The 22,096-nt window shown below is 34.0% G+C and overlaps 1 protein-coding gene across 8 annotated transcripts in view; it reads right to left on the reverse strand.

Annotated features, from left to right (window-relative positions):
- Osbpl8 (oxysterol binding protein like 8) overlaps nt 1-22,096 on the reverse strand; it is a 168,018-nt gene that overhangs the window by 81,365 nt on the left and 64,557 nt on the right. For 4 of the 8 annotated variants that reach the window (XM_010639539.3, XM_033763787.1, XM_033763788.1 and 1 more), the window contains exons 3-4: nt 8,484-8,522; nt 3,436-3,472 (exon numbers count right to left, since the gene is read on the reverse strand). In XM_010639539.3, the coding sequence (XP_010637841.1) occupies nt 3,436-3,472; nt 8,484-8,522 (76 nt within the window). Of the gene's footprint in view, nt 1-3,435; nt 3,473-4,038; nt 4,061-8,483; nt 8,523-22,096 lie in introns of those variants that run through there. The other 4 variants (XM_010639547.3, XM_010639544.3, XM_010639546.3 and 1 more) reach the window with 2 other exon arrangements.

The raw sequence follows: 22,096 nt of genomic DNA on the forward strand, positions 1-22,096 counted from the left end.
CACTGACAAGAAAGGTAGTAGACAGAAAAATATATTTGCAACTCAGGTAAGTAACAAAGGGTTAGCATGCAGAATGTCTGAAAAAATATATAATTCCTATAAGTCAATTAGAAAAGGCTCAACAACAGAAAAATAAGGGGAAAAAATCAAATATTTTACAAAAATGCAAAAGGTCAATAAGTATGTAAAAAGATATTCTTTGTCCTTAATAATCAGAGAAATATAAACTAAATCAAAAATGACAAATGTTTTATACTTAGTAAGATTTAAATAAATTGTCTGATAACATCAAATACTGAGGAGGATGGGATCATCAAGACACTTTAGGCACGGTTGGTGCCATATACACGGATATAAGCACTTAGGAAAACAATTTTGAGCTATTTTATATAGCATACTCTATAGATCCAATAACTCCACTTTTAGATTTATACATTGAAAAACTATTATTTGAGTATACCAAGGGACAAGAAGAAAAATGAAAAGTAACACTATTCACAAAGCAAAAGCCAAAACAACTTAAATACTCATCAGTTGAAAAATAAAATGGATTAATAAATTCTGGCACATGTATATGATGAAATAGTATTTAGCACTGAAATGGAATAACCTATTTCTATATTGAACAACATTGTTCAATATTAAAAATACATCATCCACTATAAAAAGCAATGTTAAATATAATATGCCGTTCTTATAAAATTAAAACCAAGCAAAATTTAGCAATATATATAATTTTAAAATAACAACAAAGCTGGCTTTTTAAAAGAGCAAAAAAAGATGGGCATGGTGGCACAAGCCTATAATTCCAGCACATGGGAGGCTCAGGCAGAAGGATCACCAGTTCAAGGCCAGCCTGGGCTACATAGTGAGTTCAAGGCCAGCCTGAACAACATATTGAGATTCTATCTCAAGGAAAAAAAAAAAAAGCAAAAAATGGTAAACAAAAAAATACAACCTAGTCATTTCCTCTGGACTCAGGCAAGGGATAGAATCCAGGAATAGAAGCAGAAAGATGTGAGGTATTTGTACGATTCTAGTTTTTACTTTGAGTTGTATATCAGTTTAATATCTGTTTACTATTTAGCTATGCTTTATCATTTACATAAAATACATATATTCTTTTGTATGTATCAGACAGTACATTTAAGGCTAACTTAAATGTTAGAAAAAGCACTAGTGAATTTAAAGTATGCTATAGGACTCTAACAGCAAGACACATGTAGCCATGTCTTGAATAACTTGCTATATAAAATAATTTCTAAAAGTGCAAATTTAGTTGTATCCCCTCTTTCTAATCCATCTTAAAGTTAGGTAGGACTCTGATTTTAGACAACTCTGGAGTGACAGAGTACATAGAAAAAGCAATGTTCAGAGTTCACGTTTTTACAAGAAAAACAGAAAATTCATTTTTCTATTTGTTTTCTCTCACCCCAGTCATAAGCACTAAAAACTACATAAACAAAAAAGGGTCCTGTATAATGTAAAAACTACTACAATGTCCTAAGGTATTTATATGTAATAGTGGATCATCCGAATAGAAGTTTAAGAAGAGTAGGGGCTTTGTTTGTCTGTGCTCCCTGGCACATAACTGGTAAGTACTTGCTAACTGGCTGAAAATATTTGGGAGATGAATCACTACATCACTGTAGTTTCTGACACAACAGACTTGCTTACTAAAGCTAACATTACAGTGCCCTCTGCTGGTTCTCTTTCCTGTGAAGGTAAAATAACCTACTTTGCTATTCTCATTACTCATATTTAGTAGAAATCATGGTGGAATTACCAATGGCATTATAATTAACATACCACCATGCCTTCAAGATGAGTATGAATCCTTAACCAACATTTTTTTCCTTTATAAATTCAACTTATCAGTATAAAAATTGGTGATCATGTAATCCCAGTTATTCAGGAGGCTAAAGACAGATGCTAAGAAGCTCTGGGCCAGTCTGGGCAGTGAGGCCCTGATCTAAATATAATAAAATAATGAATAATTAAAAATTGAAGAATTTTACAATCTTCAATCTGGTGTTTGCTCTTAAACTGAATGGAAGCTAAGATTAAAATTAAGTAAAAATTTTTTTTTGTTCTGGGGATTGAATGTAAGATCTTGCGCTGTGAGGTAGGCGTGGCGCCACTGAGCTACATCCCCGGCCCTTAAGTAAGATTTTAAAGTCCTAAATAGTCTGTATGTAAATCCTAAGACTCCCTGTGAGATTTGTGCTCTTTTCTCTACATTTAAATTTGTAGTTGTCCTAAAAACGCTGGATATACAATAAGGAACATATTTAAAATATTGTAAACTGTTGTAATGAAGAATTAAAATAAGAATTTTAATGTAATTCATAGAATAAAATTATATATATACCCTAACCACACACAACTGACCTAGACCAGACTTTTATAGCTAAAGTAAACTTTTGCTATTATTTTGCTTAGCTCCTTCCTTTGCCCAATGAAGAAAATGAGCTCCAGAGCAGTGAAATAGTTTGCAATAGTTAGAAAACTATTTAGAAATACTATTTCCAAAATCGATATAATTTCCTTGTTCTTCAATAAAATTAAGTAATATTAACAGTATTGTTATTAGTTCCTCTATAATGTTCCTTTAGGCTCAGTAATTCTAACAATGTTTAGTACAAATGTTATCCCTGTCACTCTCCATCTATACTATAAAAATCCTTATGGGCAGGCAACATGCTTTGTGTGTCTGTCCCACACGACATCCACTGTGTATCTGTCCCCATCCTCCAAGAACCTCTCAGTTAAAATTGTTGAGGTGAATTGGATATAATTCTAAAAGGGCCTTAATCCCTAAAGTAAAACACATTTCAGTAAAAAAACTCCAGAAGGACAAAAAATCATAAAAATTATCTTAAATAAAAATTCTGACAGAAAAAACAATGTCTTATTTTCATATGGCAGTGAATTTTTTATACCATTCTCAGCTTCAAAGTAGTCTGCTTTATGTTTCGTAATAACTGAAGAAAGGAATACTGTGAAAAAGAGGTCCTAAATCATGAATTAGACAATTAAGTACATAAAGCTTCGCCTGCAAAGTAAGATATAAATACTCTAAAACGTCACTATTAGTCTCTGATAGACAATGAGAACAGACGGGCACTGGGCAATGACTGACCATTTCTATATTTTGTTTTGATTTTTAAGATCGGGTCTCACTATGCAGATCAGGCTGGCCTTGAATTCAGTAGGTAGTCCAGGCAATCCTCCTGCCTCAGCCTCCTAACTGCTGAGATTACAGGTGTACACCACCACACCTGGCTACCATTTCTATTCTTTATTTTGAGTACAGTGCCTTAAAAGAAAAGCAGATGACTTAATAAGTCAAAACAGATATCATTTGAATTTTCTAAGCGCACATCAAAATTTTTTCATGTCCCCAAACATAACATATAAACTTTAGCTACTTACTTGCTGGCCCAAGGATATCTTTGCTATCACCAAGAAGCTTTTAATGCAGAGTAATTGAGCAGCAAACAAATACAGTCCAAACCAGGAAGAAGCAAAATGAGCCAGGACGGAAGTAGCAGTAAAACAAAAGGACAAGGAAAATAGCATTAGTTTATTAAGTAGAAAGCACATGCACATCAATCTGCATAATTATAGTTTATTAGAAATTTTCTTTTGCACACCAAAATTGGCTTAGGAATCATCAAATATTTGTTTTAAATGTTGAAAATGAAAGTAGGAAGAGAAAAATTGGGTCATCCAAGTATTTTGTTTTGAAATTACTCCAAAGTTATTTTCAATTATAATTCAAGACATTACAGGGACCAGGGATTTAGCTCAGTGGCACCATGCCTGCCTCGCAAGCACAAGGTTCTGAGTTTGATCCCCAGTACAAAAAAAAAAAAAAAAAGATACTATATGGAGTAGGGTTGGTAAAAATTATTTAGAAATGTGAGAGCAAGCCAAAAGCTATTCATTTCATAAATTTAAGGTGGTTTAAAAACATACAACATTCATGTACTATTAAATATTAGTTCTGCATGCCATGAAAGCACTTAATATTACATAGAGATGTAGTCAGTTTCTTCTGCAAAAAAGAAAGGAATATTTACTGAGTGCATATCATATGCCAAGCATTAGTCAAAGAGCTTCTACAAAATGTCAATAAAGCAGAACAATTTTTTCTCAAATCGAAAAAATAACTGAACAAGAAATATTCATTAGAAATAAAATTTTATTACATTAGATAAAACATTTTTAAGACCCACTAAATTAATATCAAGCATATCATCTGGAGCTACTAGGTTTGTATGAAGTCAGAAGAATTATAATCAACTAAAAAAAACAGGAAAAGACTGATCTTTTCTTTTGTCTATTAACTATTTTAACATACAACTTTTTTCTACATGTTGCATATGGACAAGTGTTTGGTCTGCCTTGGTAGGAACAGCTTACCTTCACTACAGATAAGAAGCAAAACAACACCAAACTGGGCATGGTGGCACATGACAATAATCCCAGTCTTCTAGAAGGCTGAGGCAGAAGCATTCAAGTTTGAACCCAGTCTAAACAATTTAGTGTGAAGACCCTGGGTTTAATCCCCAGTGTCAACAAAAGAAGAAAGAAAGGAAGGAAGGAAGGAAGGCAGGCAGGTGATGGAGAGAGGGAAGGAGAGAGAAAAGAGGGAAAGGGAGAGAGAGGGAGAGAGGGAAGGAGGGAGGAAGGGAGAGGGGAGAGGAGAGAAGAGAAGGAAGGAAGGAAGGAAGGAGAAAATAAAAGGAAAGAAAAACTAAAGTAACAAAGTCAATACAGTGACAAAACAAGAGAGCAGTTGTTTGCTGTGGGCCTTTATCATCTCTTTGGACCTGCTACTTACCCAGAGACGATTATTTCACAATACTACATATGTTCTACAGCCTTAATGCATTTATTCAATCTATTTTTTCTGCTGCATGGATACATTTATTCTTCTAGGAACTGATTTTAGTTTCATATATAAGTTGAAATAATACAGCTTTGCTGACAATGAACTAATCTGTGCTCAGGTTTTTATTACTGATGGCTTTGCTATTACAGCTAACTGATAATCTTTCAGGAAAAGAATAAAGTATTTGTGGCAGGCAAGATGTCCCCTGGGATTCTCATTTCCTGGCATAATCCTTTGTCTTTGCATGTATGCTGGACTTACTAAATCCCTTAAAACAAAAATATGGCAGAAGTGATGGGACATCTCTTTTGCGACTTCTAAGTTTGCAGTCTTGACTGCTCTCTCAAAGATAAATCTCTGGGGAAAGCCAGCTGCCACTTCATGAGGCATCAACGCAGAGAGGGCTGCTAGGCAGGAGCTAAGATGTGGCAACAATCCTTAAGTGAACCTGGAAGATCTCCACCTCTGTCATCCATCCACACAAGCAAGCTTTCAGTACAGACCACAGGATTATCTCCATAATCCATTATCTTGATTGACCAACTTTGAGTAAGAGACATCTAGGTAGGCTGCTTTCAAATTCCTGACCTACAGTATCTGAGATAATTGCTTGCTGTTTTGCACCACTTAATTTTGGAATCTTTTTATCCATCAGTAAATAATACATTAGAAAACTGAAGTTGAAAAGAAGTTAGAAGTTAGAAAGTTGACAGAGGCAACTGTGTAATTTACAAATGCTTCATAGACATATTCTTAAATAATTTCCCTGTATCTATATCAGTAATTATTGGTTTCACTAGACTCGACAGTAACTTTCCAAAAGAAAGCAGTGGTTCTAATTATTCATATATATATGAAATATATATATATATATATAAAATTATCTAATTCATATATATGAACATATATTTAATTTCAAAAAGTAAGTCATATTTGAAGGTTCTAGAGTTGGTTTTCTACTTGGAATAAAAGATTATTAAGCTCATTTTCATTATGCAGTTCTGCTATATTCTCAAATTTTGTTGGTTAAAAGCACTAAAAGTCAATTTCTGTACTAGTATATTCCTTTCCTGTTTACTCTCAGAAATTAATCCCTAGCATATGCAGCAACTTCTGAATATGTTCCTAAAACCTCCAATTATAGTTACTCTCAACATTATACAGTACCTTCAGACGTGTCTCAACATTATACAAACCACACATCCATCCGACAAATATTTACTGGTAACTACTATGAAACATATCATTTTAGGCATGAAAGGATATAGCAGTAAACAGACTACACAAAAATCCTGACCTTGTCGTATTCATGTTTTAGTTAGGAAAATAAGAATAAACAAAAATTAATATTATATACCATAGTAACTGAGAAGAATAAAATAAGCAGAAAGTGGGACATACGAAATGTTGGGCCTAGTACAGTTGACTGGATAAAATGAAGAAACTTGCTAAGAAGCAGGGAGGGGTGGGGGTGGGAGGAGGCAGAGGGAGGAGGGTGAGAAGAGGGAGGGGTAAAAGGAGGAGGAAGAAGAGGGAAAAGAAGGGAGGAGGAAAAGTATAGCTATCTGACAGGGTACGTCTGAACTATCTATTGGGGAAATTTCAAGTAGGAGAAGGAGAGGGAGAAGGAGGGGAAGCGGGGAAAGAGAAAGAGAGGAGAACAGAGAAAAGCCATAGACCACTGGAAAGAGAGCAAGTCTGGAGGCTTCAGAGAAGAGTAGAAGGCCAATAAGGCTGGAATATAATGAGGAGGAGGAGTAGCAGATGAGGTTAGAGAATAAATGCATCTGGACTGTGTAGAACTTCACAGGGCCTCGTTAGGACTTTGGTTTATTTTGAATAAGATGGGAAACCACTGGATGGTGGATGGTTGAAAGGTCTGATTTTGTTTTAACGGGGTTATTCTGACTGCTATTCGGACTGCTAATCCCCCTCACTTCGAACACACCTAACCCATCTTTCTTAAGCAGGTCTGGAAGTCTCCTTTTGTTAGTAGAGTTGTAAGATATTTTAAAAAATAAAAAGCTAGGAAGTCTATTTGACTTTTGCTAAAGTACCAAAATACTGTTACCATCTCAAATGATTCAAGAATTTCTCCTTGGTTTGTTCAGAAAAAAGCCATTAAGATAGAACAAAACAATTTCTGTAGTTGAATAATTTATAATGTCCACAGTTATCGCAATTTCTTTGTTATATAAATAAAATTATTTTGGCACAAAGTATGGGATGAAAATAGTAAAATAATAGTAGCATGCCTAGAACTTTTACTTATTATTAGCTAATATAATTTATTAAAAGAATGACATATTTATGGCCATTATCTAATCATTTCAGAAAAGAAGCATTATAAAAAACAGGTGATCTTATTTTAGTACATTAAATATCTGCTATTTATAATTAAAATAAAACATCCAATATTTAAGAAATATAGAGGTAGAAGTTCATAGTCATTCTCTTCACTGAGAAACCCCACAATCTCAATCAAACCAAGACAGATTGTCACCCTATAAAATATAGAAATAATTTCATGAGATTTATAGCTTTATCCTGCTTCCTTTAACTTATGGCGTTCTTAACACACATATATTGGTTTGCCTTAAGTCACTCAGTGAGCTTAGGGGAAAGTGCAGGAATCTGTCAAGAACTGATGTAGCTGGTGGTATCCTCCTCCTCTAGCCTACTAAAGTCTGTTAAAATGTCACAGAAGCAGTCCTGCCATAGCTGGTTTCCACACTTTGGAAGGATTATACAAAACATCTCAAGGGTACTCTATTGGATGTTAACTTTGGTTCTTAGAGCAAGAAACTTCAGCACAGGGCATACAATGCAGCAGAGAGCTGCATTTTCTTAGAACAGGAGTCATCACTCTATACTTAGCTTTAATTTTCATATTTTTGAAATCATCTGCAAAGTACTCATGTGTACATTTCAGCCTTGAGTTTATGGAAGAGATTTTAAAGGACTTTTTTTTCTGGGAACTAGAACTTAATCACTATAGGATACAGAATATGATATGGCCTGGCAGGAAGTTATTTAAAATAACTTAATTTACACTTTTGATCCAGTTCTACTTCTAGGATCAGATCCTAGAAGGATCAATTCTACTTCTAGGACATTCAAAATGTTCAAAAACATATATTCATAATCACTGATCACAACACTATTCACAGTAACCTAAACACTAAGCTACTTTAAGCAGGTATTAAATAATAATATAAATAATATCTAGTCATTGAAGTTTTTTTCACTGACTTATTTTTATAAAATTTTGCATGTAATATATGTATGTCATGTACAAACTCAGGAAAGATGCCACCAAAATATTAACTGTGATTTACATTCAAGAAGTAGTATTTTATTTATCTATATTTTACTGCATCGTTTAAATGTGGTCAAAAAAGATTAAACCTATTTATACTTTGGCAAAATGCAAACAAAATTTTAATCAGATTTTTTCCATCTGTAGTTGATATTTCTTAGTGTGAATTAATCTATGATTAAGTAAGTAAAAAATACCCATTTCCAACTTAAAATCTTAGAAAAATAAAAAATAACATCTTAAATAGCATTTTATGTTACTCACTGTCTCTTGAACTTCGGCAACTTCTGAATATGCTGAGATCTAAAAAAAAAACACAAAATTTTCTCAGGAGTGACTTAATTTCATGTACCTGAATCTGAATCCAAAGAGCACCCACAGTTTATCAAATGAATTAATTAAGTGATGAAGTAATCTCTTAAGAAGTAGCATTTAACAGGGGGTGCAAAAGTGTTTTTACACTGTAAATTAAATTCCAGAAAAAAACTTTTTTAACAAATCCTGAGGCTTCTGCCAAATTACAGTCCTCTTTGGAATGTTCTGGGAGGGTTTTCATCCTCCCTGTATATCAGCCTTTTAACCATGCACACCCTTCCTCCTTTTATTTCTAAGATACAACACTGCTCTGCCTTCCCTTCTGCTATTTTGCTGTCTCCTTTCTCCTCTCATTCAATAAGTAAATGGAGACAACCAGTGCTCAGCATCAGCTTGTTCTTTCTCTACCTGCTATTTTCTTGGAGAGGCCATTCCTACTGAGGCTCATTTATTATCCTTACTCAGATAACTTTCAAGTTTCTTCTTCATGTGTAATATATTGAAGATTTAAACATTATGGCAAAATTAACCTAGTTTTGAAATTCAGTTAACAAAGGAAAGGCTTTCACTTGTTTTATGTCAAAAAATAGCACTCAGCTTTTTCTCGTCTCAGAAACCAGCTCTAACACTGATTTGCCCATCTTTCAATTACTCAGACCTAAACCTTGAGTCAACTAAGTCTCTCCCCCTGCCCCATCTAATCAGGTCATTAAATTCTGATTATTTTTACTTCAGTGTTTATCTCATATGCAGTTCTTCCTTTCATCGCTCATTGATATAACCTAGAACAGACTTTCATCCCTTTCAGCAGGTGTCCCTGCATTTAGTTCCACTCCACTCATTCATTTACTATGCTAGGTACTGGAATTTTTTAAATGATAAAAATATTGTTCGTATTGCCAATATCATTACATATTAAAGACAGTATGTTCTGTAATTTATTCGACACTGAAATACATTATTTTCGTCTATTCAGTATTATTCTTTTCAAGTTAGCTTGTCATCAGCAAAACACTTATCTTTTATTTTTCTCCTCTGTGAGTAATTACTAAACCATGTAACTTCCTAGAATTGTGAAGGTTAATAACACTTGTGTATACAATGTGGGTTTTTTAAAATAGGCATGAGAAAGATAAAGAACCTAGAAGAAACTGATTAGTTTATAAGCCTAAATTAATTTCCTAAATAATCACATTGGTCATGTTGCTCTGTTACTCAAAAAGCTGTTCTTTAAAAAATAAGTCCAAGCCCAGGTATTTAAAAATCCACAATTAGGATTTCATTTCACAGAAATACTTGATCTCCTATGATATAGTCTTCCAACTCAACTAAAACTCCACTTAACTGAATTCTGCCTGGTAAAACTGATTGTGGAAAGTGATCTGCAGGTTTATTCCTACTTGTTTTTTGTTTCTCTGCTCAATGGCTTGAAAGGCTTGACATTAAAAGTTCTATTCAAATTGCCAATTCTGTTGCCAAAGTCTGACTGAAGTTATCTTTCCTCTGACTTTCCAAAGTGAATTTTTACCAGCAAATAGTTACCTTATATTTTCTATGTTGCTATCATAAATGAATAGAAAAATAAACAAATATTCAGCTGTTATTTAACTTTCACACAATACTAGAATGATCTAGTACATTACTGTCAAATGGAATGGTCTGCAATTATGAGAATATTCTATATATTCAATGTTCAGATATAATTATTAGTCATGTAGGTACTAACTAGATAGTAAAAGTGCTAAACTCTTAAAATGTGGCTACTGAGGCTAAGAAATTAAAATTTTAATTTGATTTAGCTTAGTCTCATGTGAAAAGCAGCAAGCCTACCTATACAACTCAGGTCTAGCACAACCTCACCTTTCCCCAGACCAACCTAACTGATCATTCTCAGCCACTAGTGACCAGTCCTCTTCTCAAAATTATGCCCTTCCTTTGTTTCAAAGCTATTTTTTCTCCTTCCCAGCCCTCTCTCTGCTTGGTTCCCTTCACCTTGTGCCCCCTTAAGACAGTTATTCCCCAAGGTAGTATCCTACAATCTCTTTTGTTGCTCTTCAGCATGACTTTCCCAGATGACTCCACTGACTTCATTTTTTAAAGTACTCAACTCACCATTCATTTCCTAAATTGGCCTCCTACTTTATAATCTCTGAGCAACAGTTTCTCAAGGTTATTTCAATTATCCTCCTCCTAAGCTCATTCTTCTCATGTCAGATAAAGCATCACATCCTTTTGGAAGGTTTTCCTGACCTCCCACTCCAGGCATAAAAACTTCACATTCCATCTGTGTTGTTACTGCATCCTTCTATGCACTGACAGGACTGTAAATGAGACCTGCAGAGCTCCAAGTTTTCCTAGCAACCCTGACCCCGCACCCCAAATTCCCAACTGAGGAAGTGTAAACACAACCGCTCATCTTTCTCCCTACCCACAACACTTCCAACCCAACCAATGCATTTGCCCAACAGTCACGAAAACTGTATACCTGGCTCTTACCTGCTTAGAAAACATCCTTTAGAACTCTGCCTGAATACTTCACCAGAAGACTTTCATGACATTCCCACAAAATAGCCCCTATCATTCATTCTGTAATTCTCCATCCTTCCTACCCTATTTTATTTTTTGTTTGTTTGTTTTGTTTTTAGTGGTGGGGGTCAAACTCATGACCTTGCACTTGTGAAGCAAGTGTGGTGCGGCTGAGCCAAATTCCTGGCCCTACTTTACTTTTCATTACAGTAATCATGCAACATACCACATATTCATTTTTTCATCTTTCCCCATTCAAATGTTAGCCTTACTGGAGTGAGAATTTTGTCCGTTTTGCTCAATACTGAATCCTGTAAACCCAGAACCTAGCAAATTATAGACAATTGGCAAGCTTTTATTAAATAAATATATGAGTAGAAAAAAAGGTTTAATAATTATAATCCTAATAACCTACATAAAAATTTCTTATTTATAGTTTATGGAGCTCCTCTGTTTGCTAATGAATTAGTTTAAGTTCTGATGCGGCAAAAAAGTCTTTTTCATCTTTGCATTTTCAAAAAGTTAACACACTGCATGCTAATACACACACACACAAAATAATGTGGACTAGAATCATGAATCTGAATTCAAAGCCTCACTCCATCTATCACTCCATCACTATCTGCCTCACTCCATCACTATCTGCTGGGTGGCCTTGAATAAATATCTTAAATTTTCCTTCGTATTTGCTTATTAGATCAGCTGCAGTCCTAAAACTTTATTATTACCAGCAGTCTGACATAGAAAATTACTTCAATCCTAAAATTATCCTTGGTTGTAATGCAGAAGACACTAATATTTCACTATTAGTATCTTTCACTATTGGTTTTTAGTCATTATAAGGCCAAATTCCATTGCTAGAATTCCCTCAACTGTTTTCTTAAATAATTCTGTGCTTTATACAATAACACTATTATAGATTCACTATCAATTTTCAGAGCATGAGTTATATTTCTTCTGGTATTAGTGGTCTCTTGCCATGATTAAACCAACTTTCTTCATCAAGGGCCTCATACATAAGTTAAACATCAAATCAATTTTCACTGGTAACTCATGGTCTCATTTGGTGAGACTGCTAGTGATATCTGTGGTTTTGAAACTAGGAAAAGTTATTTGTCTAAAAAAAGAATTAAACCTATAATTCAGGTCTTTACCTTCAAACACATTCCTTTAAAGCTGACCCAATTAGCCCTACTTGCCTGAAAAGATTAGGAAATAACCAAAACCATATTACCATATCAGAATCATCCCAGGTAAGATAAGGGAGCTGGTTAGATGAGGAGCTCAGATAAATAAACATTTCAGCATATGATGCTTAATCTCAAGACTTGTTTAAATAGTTTTGATTTTCAGCCTGAAATAAGAACCTATCTAACTCAGGATTTCATTTTGGCTAATTCTTTACATTCTTTACACAGATACATGAATTTAAATTCTAAATTCAACCAGAAAAAGGATTTAAATTAGGTTATAGGAACTGCATAACAAATACCCTCTTTCCTTCTAGAGTTCTATTCTAAGAGGTCACTGCAATGATGAATACTATCAAGCCACAGGCAAGACTCCTAATAAAATTATTGAAATGTCAGCTTCCATGACTCATGGATCTACCACACATAAGAATTTAGTTTGCAGCTACTCTTTAAGTCTCAGAAACTGCATGATGCCTGAATATCAAAATAGTCACCCTAGATAGAAAAATCAATATTAGTTGTAAGGGGAAAAGGCTTTGTGTTAAATAAAATAGATCATGTACCACATGGTTTCAAAGTACAGTATATATTATATTAGGTAATTAATATAAAAGCTTTAAAAAGATGCTTTAAGTATAATCAGTTTATAACATAAAAACATTAGCTTTTACAAGCAATGACAGGAATAACAATTAGATTATCTGCATTTAAATTCTAACACTTCTCCTGGCTAATGGATCTTATGTAAATTATCCTTTTTTGAGACTCAGTTTCTACATTTCTAAAAACATAGAATATAGAGAGGATTAAAGGAGGAAGTACGTAAAATACCACAGTCAAGGTATAGCATACAGCAATGGTGTCGAACATTTTAGAGTTTTCAAAGATAACAAATAGCCTGCTGCAGCATGGATCCCATAAGTTTACCCCATTGGCATATAGTAAGAGTGAAAAGATAATTTTCTTGCCACACAAATATAGCAACCCAAATACAAAAAGTACAAACTCTAGAAATCTAGGGAGGAAAAGCAAAACCCAGAAGAAAAATATTAAGAATTACAATAGCTGCTGCAGAAAGTGTGAAGTGTGAAAAGGTACTTAATGATTTCCTTATTTACTTTTTTTTTTTTGCATTTTTTTTTCTTTTTTATTGAGGTTATTGGTACAATCTAGGTATACAAATACAGTTACAATCATCATTGGGATTCTGTACCTTTACATAATAGGTCTTGATTCTCATTTTTCCCCTTGTCCCTGCCCTCCCTTCACCCCCTCCTCCCCTCCCCATTTACAAACACTTTATTTCCATTTTTTCAGTTTCTCATATTTTTTTCCTCTCCCTTATTACCTTTCCCCCAGCCTTCCCACTTTCCTTACACCTTTAGCCCTTTACTTCCTATTTCACATTATTAATTGTCTCATTAGGATCCTGTGTACTGTTATAGTTTTTCACACCAAAGAAACTATTCGGTATTATTCTCTTGATTTTTAACATTAGGGTAGCCTTGACTACAAAGACTGATTAAAACAGAAGAAAATTTGTGCAGTGAAATGGGAAAAGTGTCAAGCTGAGGCAACAGACACAACCCTCTTACAAATTCTGAGGTACTTGGCCAGTTAATAATCATTGCACAGCTGAAGTTTCTTGATTTATAGAACTATAAGAATAAACCATATAATCTTTATAATCCCTTCTAATAACAGTTTTCAATAAATGGTAACTATATATCAGATACTAAACTGAACCTTTTATAAATTTATTTACTTACATACTTAACCCCCACAATATTACAATCTCTGGAGAGCTGCACATTTACTGGAACGATCTAACTGAAAAATTCTTATCCAAAGAAAAACTAAGAAATGCCAACATCTGGAGTAGGAGATCAAGAGATGAAAAAAGGTCAAGTAAGCAGTAATAATCAATTGAATCCCAGCCACACTTGAACTCCATGGGCTGTTAGCTCAGTTTTTAATTCTTATTTACCCTGATCATTGAAAAGGTTTGTAGTTTTTTCTCGAGTCCATCTTACTCTGACAATTTCCCAATATTTTACCAACTCAGTTCATTTTCCTTAACTTCATGGACACCCATTTCAATTAACTGTTGGATGTTTTCTTTTTAAATGAATACATGCTTTCTAATCTTAGTTGAGTCAAATGCTACCTCCTAGCAATTATTTCCTTTGAATCTAGATTCATGTTAGAATCCCATGGCACATTTCTTCCTATTTTTCTGATCTTCAAACTCACATTTCTGCAACTGAACTATTCTTCCATATTCTACTAAGGTGATCAAAACAACTTAGTGTGAGTTCCACCGAGGTCCCTTTTCATTTCACAGTTCCTCAATATGTCAAAATGATGCAACAAGTTTCTCTGTGAGTTGAGGGTAATGGCATATTGGGAAATGTGGACTTCCCTACTGTACTGTGATTATACATCCACATCTTTGGGAACTGAGATTTTCAGAATTAAAAAAAATTGGATACATATATAAAATAAAATTGCCAAAAACAATATAATCCCTAGTTTGAATAGATTTAGGAACTCATGATGTATTTGCGTATACTTTATGCTCCCCTATACTGTCTAGCTAATCTACTTTGAAGGTTTACAAGTAACAAGCAAGTAACAGCAAGAACTGTCCAACTCACACTATTTTTTAAAAACCATTTCTAAGTGAAAGGAACTAAGGCTCCTACAGCAATGACTCTTGTTGGTCTAGGACAGAAAATGCACAAAATAAAATATATTATCTTATTAAAGAGGAAGTTACCAAAGATAAAGAAAGTACTGTCAAAAAGACTCAGGAACCAAAGTGAATAAGCTTCTACTGGCCAAAGATAAAATAAGACAATCAAAAGATTAGTACAGATAGCTGATTTAATCAAATATAGTATGTTTAAAAATCTAACAGTTCAAAACTCAAACAAAAACCATCACTCACTTTTAAGAAGTCGGGAATCCAAATCATTATAAAATTGAGAGTTTGAAAAGGATCTTTAAATTTTTTTTTAAAAAAATTTTTTTCTGGTACTGGGGATTCAGCCCAGGTATTTTGCACTGAGCTATATTCCCAAGCCCTTTTAAAATTTTGAGACAGGGTCTTGGTAGGTAGCCCAAATAGGACTAGAACTTGGGATCCTCCTGCATAAGCCTAACCACAAATAACCTAACCACAAAATGGAGAAACTGAAAAGTCACTAGACATTTCCTTCACCTTTGTCTCTACATAAATTCTCCTCTGCCTCTAATAGTAAATCTAAGACAAGATCATAAAGATTCCGAACACTCTAATCTCTCATATTTATCCTTTATTTCCCATGCATATCATTACTACTAATATGTGGCAAGTTTCTTACACTTCAGCAAATTATCTTCCATACTGATATAATGGAGTCACTCAAATGGAAGCACTGAAAAGCCACTTCAGTGATTTTGTGCATGGTATGCTCCCAGAGCCCACCAAAGAAAAATATTAGTTGCATCCTCAAGGCTCTTCACATGATTTCACTAATCGTATTTATATCATGCATTCCTGCACACACCCATCAGTCCTGAACTTTACAAACATGACAAACTGCAAATTACATTCACTTCCCTTAATATATCAAGATGTTGCACAATTTTACTTTTGCTCTCCCTGGTCTCTCTGCCTAGATCCATTCTCATATTTACTAGTTCTTTCAACATACACAAGCTAGATCCATTCTCATATTTACTAGTTCTTTCAACATACACAAGCACTGCCTCATCTTCTCTTCTCCTCTAAAATAAATGACTCTTCAGCTCTCCTGTACATCATATATGGTCATCTATCTCTATATATTATCTCACCCATTATGAACTCTTGTGTGTATTAATACTCTAAAACTGACATAAAGAAAATGTTACTTGATATGTAAAGACTAGAATTCAAGTTCTGAATCCATTTTCTACTTGTCATAGAACTCTGGAAAAACTACATGATTCTTCTTGGTCTTAGTTCTGTATCTGTTAAATGAGAAATACCATCATCTCATCATTGTTAACATTCTTTAATATGTGTAAAAGCACTATGTAAACTACAAATTGTCATTAGTACCTTTGAAACTACATACTTGAGTCTTCAAGTCCTATAGATTTGCTTCTCTGATTCCTTTTATATATTTTCTATTCTGCTGCCACTACTGTAGAGATTTTAACTGCCCTCTTACCTAGATTACCCAATAACATGCTGCCTTGTTCCCTTAGCTAACCACCTCTACTACTACTGTCAACCATAGTTACACAAAATTACCTACAATGCTTAAGGTATTAATGTCTGCATCTAAACCCTGATTCTCATTGAACAGGGAACAGCCATATACTCAAATTTTATAAAACACAGCAGATAACTCTAATGTTCATGTGGTTACTGTTCCAATATTCCACAATTTTGTTAAGATTATTTTCCTAAAAAGTTATCTCCCACCTCAAAAAATTCAATGATTTGACACTACTTTAGAAATAAAAACCCAAACAGTAAAAATAGTATTTAAGCCTATGTATAATGTGATTTCTAGCATAGGTGAGATATGGTATAGAAAAATGATAAACACTTGGCCTCTGGAGCCAAAATGTATACCAGGTCTACTAATTATCAGTTGTATGACTAAGAGAAACATGGCTGTGTCTTCATCTATTAATTAGGGTAATAATTCTATCTTCTACTGTTGTGAAAATGAGTTTATCTGTAAACCACTTAGAATAGTTCCTGACACACAGTAGAAATTTAATAAGTCTTAGTTGTTATTCATGTCTACTAGTTTTATTTTCTAAGAATCCCTCTAATGCAGCAAATAGTACTGCCTGTGAAACCTAAAAACTGCTTTGAACACAGTATAGCATGAACCTAGAAAGGTACTGTGTATGTAAAATGTACTCAATGAAATAGGTTAGTTTGCTAATCTCAGTATGTAAGTGTTTGACCAAAATTAAAATCTATGTGTGTGTATATATATTTTAAATTTTAGTTTATCAGTATATGTGTGTAGTACATAATGATTACATTCCTTGTGGGAAGTTGGTACATTTACATAAAACATCTTAATTCCTTTTTTTTCATCCCCTTTCCCTTTCCTCCCACCTCCACCCATCGCTGGGACCCCTTCCTTTTTATGTATATTTTTATACAGGTTTACAATACATAATGCTGACATTCCTTGTGTGGAGTTGGTACATGTACATAACACATCCCCATTCCTTTTTTTTAAATCTCTTATCCCTTCCCTCATGCTATCCCATCTCTCAATCCCCTTTCCTTTTTTTTTTTTTTTTGGTACTGGGGATCAAACTCAGGACCATGAGCTTGTGAGGCAGGTAGGAGAACCACTGAGCTAAATCTCCAGGCTTCCCACTTCCCTTTAAGAATGATCTATCTCCCTACTTATTATCTATCTTTTATCTTACTCTGGAAATCTCATATATGAAAAAGAATGTGACACTTAAGCTTGTGTATCTGACTGATTTAATTTAACATTATGGTCTCAAGGTACATCATATTACGTGCACACACATAAGGAATTTATTCTCTCTCCCAAGACCGCTCTTGCTCCTTTGTTATTTTTACCATATAAAACTTAAGCTCGTGAGGCAACAGTAAGTGTATGAAAACCTACTATATTGAGATCTAATTTTTAGAATCTCTTCATTCTTCTACCATCTCTAAGTTTGTTGGAATCCTAATCAAGTTTATCTTTATATATCTCTAACATGTTAAAAACACTAATCCTTTGCATTAGTCTCTGAAGTTTTATGGGACTCCTCCTGAACAAAAAAGGTTATTTTAAGATGAATGTATATAATTAAGAGTTAAAAGGCACAGTTGTGGTACCTTAGCTTTAATTATATACTGCTTACAAGATGCTTCTGTGTACTTTAAGGAAAAACAGCAAGTGATAATATTTATGAAAAATCTTTTCTCCACATATTTAAAAACTGAATGACTGCATTATTTATGGATACTGAAAAAATAAATCTTTAAGGCCAGATCATTTACTTGGGTGTTTCCTTAACAGTTCTACTGCTAATTTTTAAATTGTGAGCACAACACATGTGGGAAAGATCTTAATATAAATGGAATGTTCAATAGTACTGTTGTTTGTCTGAATCTCTGGTCCACTTTCAGCTAGAATACACACAGAAAATATAATGCTAGTAAGAAAGAAATCATTACTTGTCTTGTAAGTAGAAATTGAATTGCTAGTGAAATAACCACATACCACCCACACAAAAGTAATGAATGGGTGGGAACCAACCACTCAGCAGGAAGAGTGAAGTGCCACAGATGGAGGAAAAGCCAGGGAACAGGAGGTAGGAAGGAGTGTTGGGTGACAGCACCTTATTGTGCCATTTTTTCTCTGTAATACTGCCATAGACAGATCATTGTTCACCCTGTGTTTACTGTAACACAGAACATGATCTAATTCCAAAAAGAGGCATTAAACACTGTTCCAAAATTTTTGTTTTTAAACAGCACATGTCCAATTTCCATATACATATAAACAAGTTAAGCAAAGAGACTAGCAACCAATATCCAATGTCATTTTCCCCAAATGAGCTAAGAGGTTACAACAAAGAAAGCAGCTTGTGGAAAAAAACTGTACTTGGGGCAGAAATAAAATCTAAGAAACAGATAACATGAGTGAAATGGAAAATTAAGAATGGTGAAACCACTATTTTATTTAAAAGGATTCTCTACCCTAAGATATGTACTGAAAAGATATGACTGAAAAAAGATCAAAATGAGTTTCTGGACTTTTTCTATCTAGAACACTATCAAACACAGAAGTTAATATTTCTAGATTATTATTTTCAAGAGAGTATAAGATCACAAACAAAAATAATGTCCAAATATGTCCAAGTGCTGTTATGGTGTCTATCTAGATGTCCCCCAAGAGCCTCATATACTCATAGGTGGGGCTTTTGGAAAGTGATAGGATTATGGGGGCTTAGAGCTGAAGGCGGGTGGGAAGAGGCAAGTTGCTAGGGGCGTGGTCTAGAGGATTTGTCTTCCTCCCTAGAGCCTCCCTTCATTCTCAGCTTCCTGTTAGCCTTGCCATATCATGAGCAAGTCTCCTCTTACATATCCCTCTGCCATGCAATTCTGTTTGGAATTAGCCAGTTACTCATCAAAAATGTAAAATATTCCTAATAAATATGTTCAAAAGATATGTAATCCTATTATAAAACTGAGGTATGAACAAGCAATCAAAGAAAATAGATGGTAATACTAGGCATAAATATATTAGACTGAAATAAAGTATAGCAGTATTGAATAGCATAATGAAAATGAAAACAATAAATTTAATGAGGTAGAAGAGTGATAAATTCAATAAGACCCGAGGAAAGGAACAGATGTAAATTTAGAAGAGAAGTTAAGAAATATGAAAAAAGAACCAAAAGTGTCACATTTGCAAAACTGAAACCCATGGATATTTAAAAGTAATGCAAAATTTTAAATAACTTTTAAAACTTACAAAAAATGAATAAATTTCTAGAAAACATCAAATGTTATAAAAACTCCCCAACTCTTACCTCTAGATAAACATGCATAAAACCACAGGCTTACTTGTTATGAGGACCAGAAGACAAAAAGAAAACAAGATATTATTTGCAGATGATATGAATCAGATAAAACATTAAAACTAATGAAAATAAAATAAGTAGAAGGTCAGTGTGTAGCTATTAGATAACAGAATAAAAATTTAACAAAATACAAATTAAAAACTCTTGGGCTGGGGATTCAGCTCGGTGGTTCGCCACCTGTCTTGCCAAGCACAGGTCCAGAGTTCAATCCCTAATAACAAAATAAATTTTTAAAAAATGAAAATAAAAACTCCTTAAAATTATGATTACACCTTATTTGTAAGGTACAATTATAAAGCTTATCTTGGTCACCACTCTCTCATTCCTGAAGGCCCTGTCATTTCTTCCTTCTACCCTTTTCCCCCATTAACTCTGAGGTTCTGCTTTTCACATAAAGTAGCTGTCAAATATCCTTTCTTAAAGTGCTAGTTATTAAATGTTAAAATGAGCAATTCTCAAACTTCTGGGTTTCAGATTCTTTTATACTCAGTAATTACTGAAGACTCCAAATTGCTATTCTTTATATTATTGATATTTTCTGTACTAAAAAATTTAAACAAGAAATTTACTCCTCGGCCAGGTGATCAAAGTCAAAAGCAGAAGTGATACATTATACTGACAGTATATACCCTTGATATGTGATGAAAATGACATTTTACTTCTATCATTTTCCTCTCTAAAACCCTGAAGCCTGGACTAATCATGAGAAAACACCAGACAAATATCAGATGAGATGAGAAACACTGTATAAAATACCTGACTAGTACTCTTCAAAACTGTACTACCCTAATGAGATAACTGACATTGTGAAATGGGAAGAAAAGGGCTAAAGGTGTAGGGAAAGTGGGAAGGGTAGGGGAAAGGTAATAAGGGGAAAATTATGAAAAAAAAGAGAAAAAAATGGAAATAAAGTGTTTGTAAATGGGGAGGGGAGGAGGGGGTGAAGGGAGGGCAGGGACAAGGGAAAAAATGAGAAGCAAGACCACCTGTCATGTAAAGGTACAAGATCCCAATAATGAATGTAACTGTACTGTATACCTGAAATGTACCAATAAACTCAAAGAAAAAAAAACTGTACTACTGAAGTTCATTAAAACAAGTTAAGTCTGACAAAATGAGAGAGGCAGGGGAGATGTGACAACTAAACGTAATGTGGCATCCCGGATTGGACCTTGGAACAGATAAAGAACATTAGGTTAAACTAAAGAAATTTGGATCAAGTATGATCTTGAGTTAATAAATGTATCACTGGATGCAGTGGGGCATGTCTGTAATTCCAACTACATGGGAGGATGAAGTAGGAGGATCATAAGTTAAGGCCAGTGTAGGTAACTTAGTAAGACCCTACCTTTTAAAGATTATATAAGCACGGGGATATAATATAAGGCCCTAGGTTCAATCCCTAGAACTATAAAACATAACAACAGTAACTAACAGTATATCAATATGGGTTCATTACTATAAGATGATAATAACAGGAGAAAGTGGATACAGCTATAGGGGAACTCTGTACTATTTTTACAGTTTTACTGTAAACCTAAAACTGTTCTAAAATGAAGTTTCATTTGAAGTTTATAAAAACATCCTTAGAAAAAAATTAACTAAGAAAATTTGAAAATTCACAATCATACATTCTAATAGCCACCAAAATGATGACAAAAATCTTTCCTCATACAGTCTCTGGAAAACTGTACTGTACATTTATGAGAGAATAAGCAAAAGTAAATAATTTCAATATCATGGTATTTTTATGAAAATACTTTAGGCCTTACAGATTTTTCTGAAAGGGTCATAAGGAGCCCTGGAAACAGACTTTCAATCTCCAAACAAATGGAAATACAAGATTTGTGGCTAGGATTCTTCTGACAAACTGTGTACACTAGTGGCAATTTATCTTACTTTTTCAAAAAGAACTGTTTTTAGGCTCCCCCAAATTTATTAAAGAGCTCAGTTACATACCTGCCAGATCTGTATATTATTAAAGTCTCTAAAAATGAAAGTTTTAACTGAAAAGGAAGAGGACAAAGAGGAAGAAAAGAAAAAGAAGAGGAAAAGGAGGAAAAGAGGAATAATAAGGAATCTTTAGTATTCATACATGACACTGAACAATATTTTCCCACTTCAGGTCAAACAATTAGAAATATTTAAGTAGGGCTGGGATTTATTTAGCTTAGTGGTTCCAGTGCCTTCTTTGCAAGCGCAAGGACCCGAGTTCAATCCCCGATACCAAAA

This window comes from Fukomys damarensis, unplaced genomic scaffold, assembly GCF_012274545.1.
Source record: "Fukomys damarensis isolate Sample0158 unplaced genomic scaffold, DMR_v1.0_HiC HiC_scaffold_15, whole genome shotgun sequence".
NCBI lineage: Eukaryota > Metazoa > Chordata > Mammalia > Rodentia > Bathyergidae > Fukomys > Fukomys damarensis.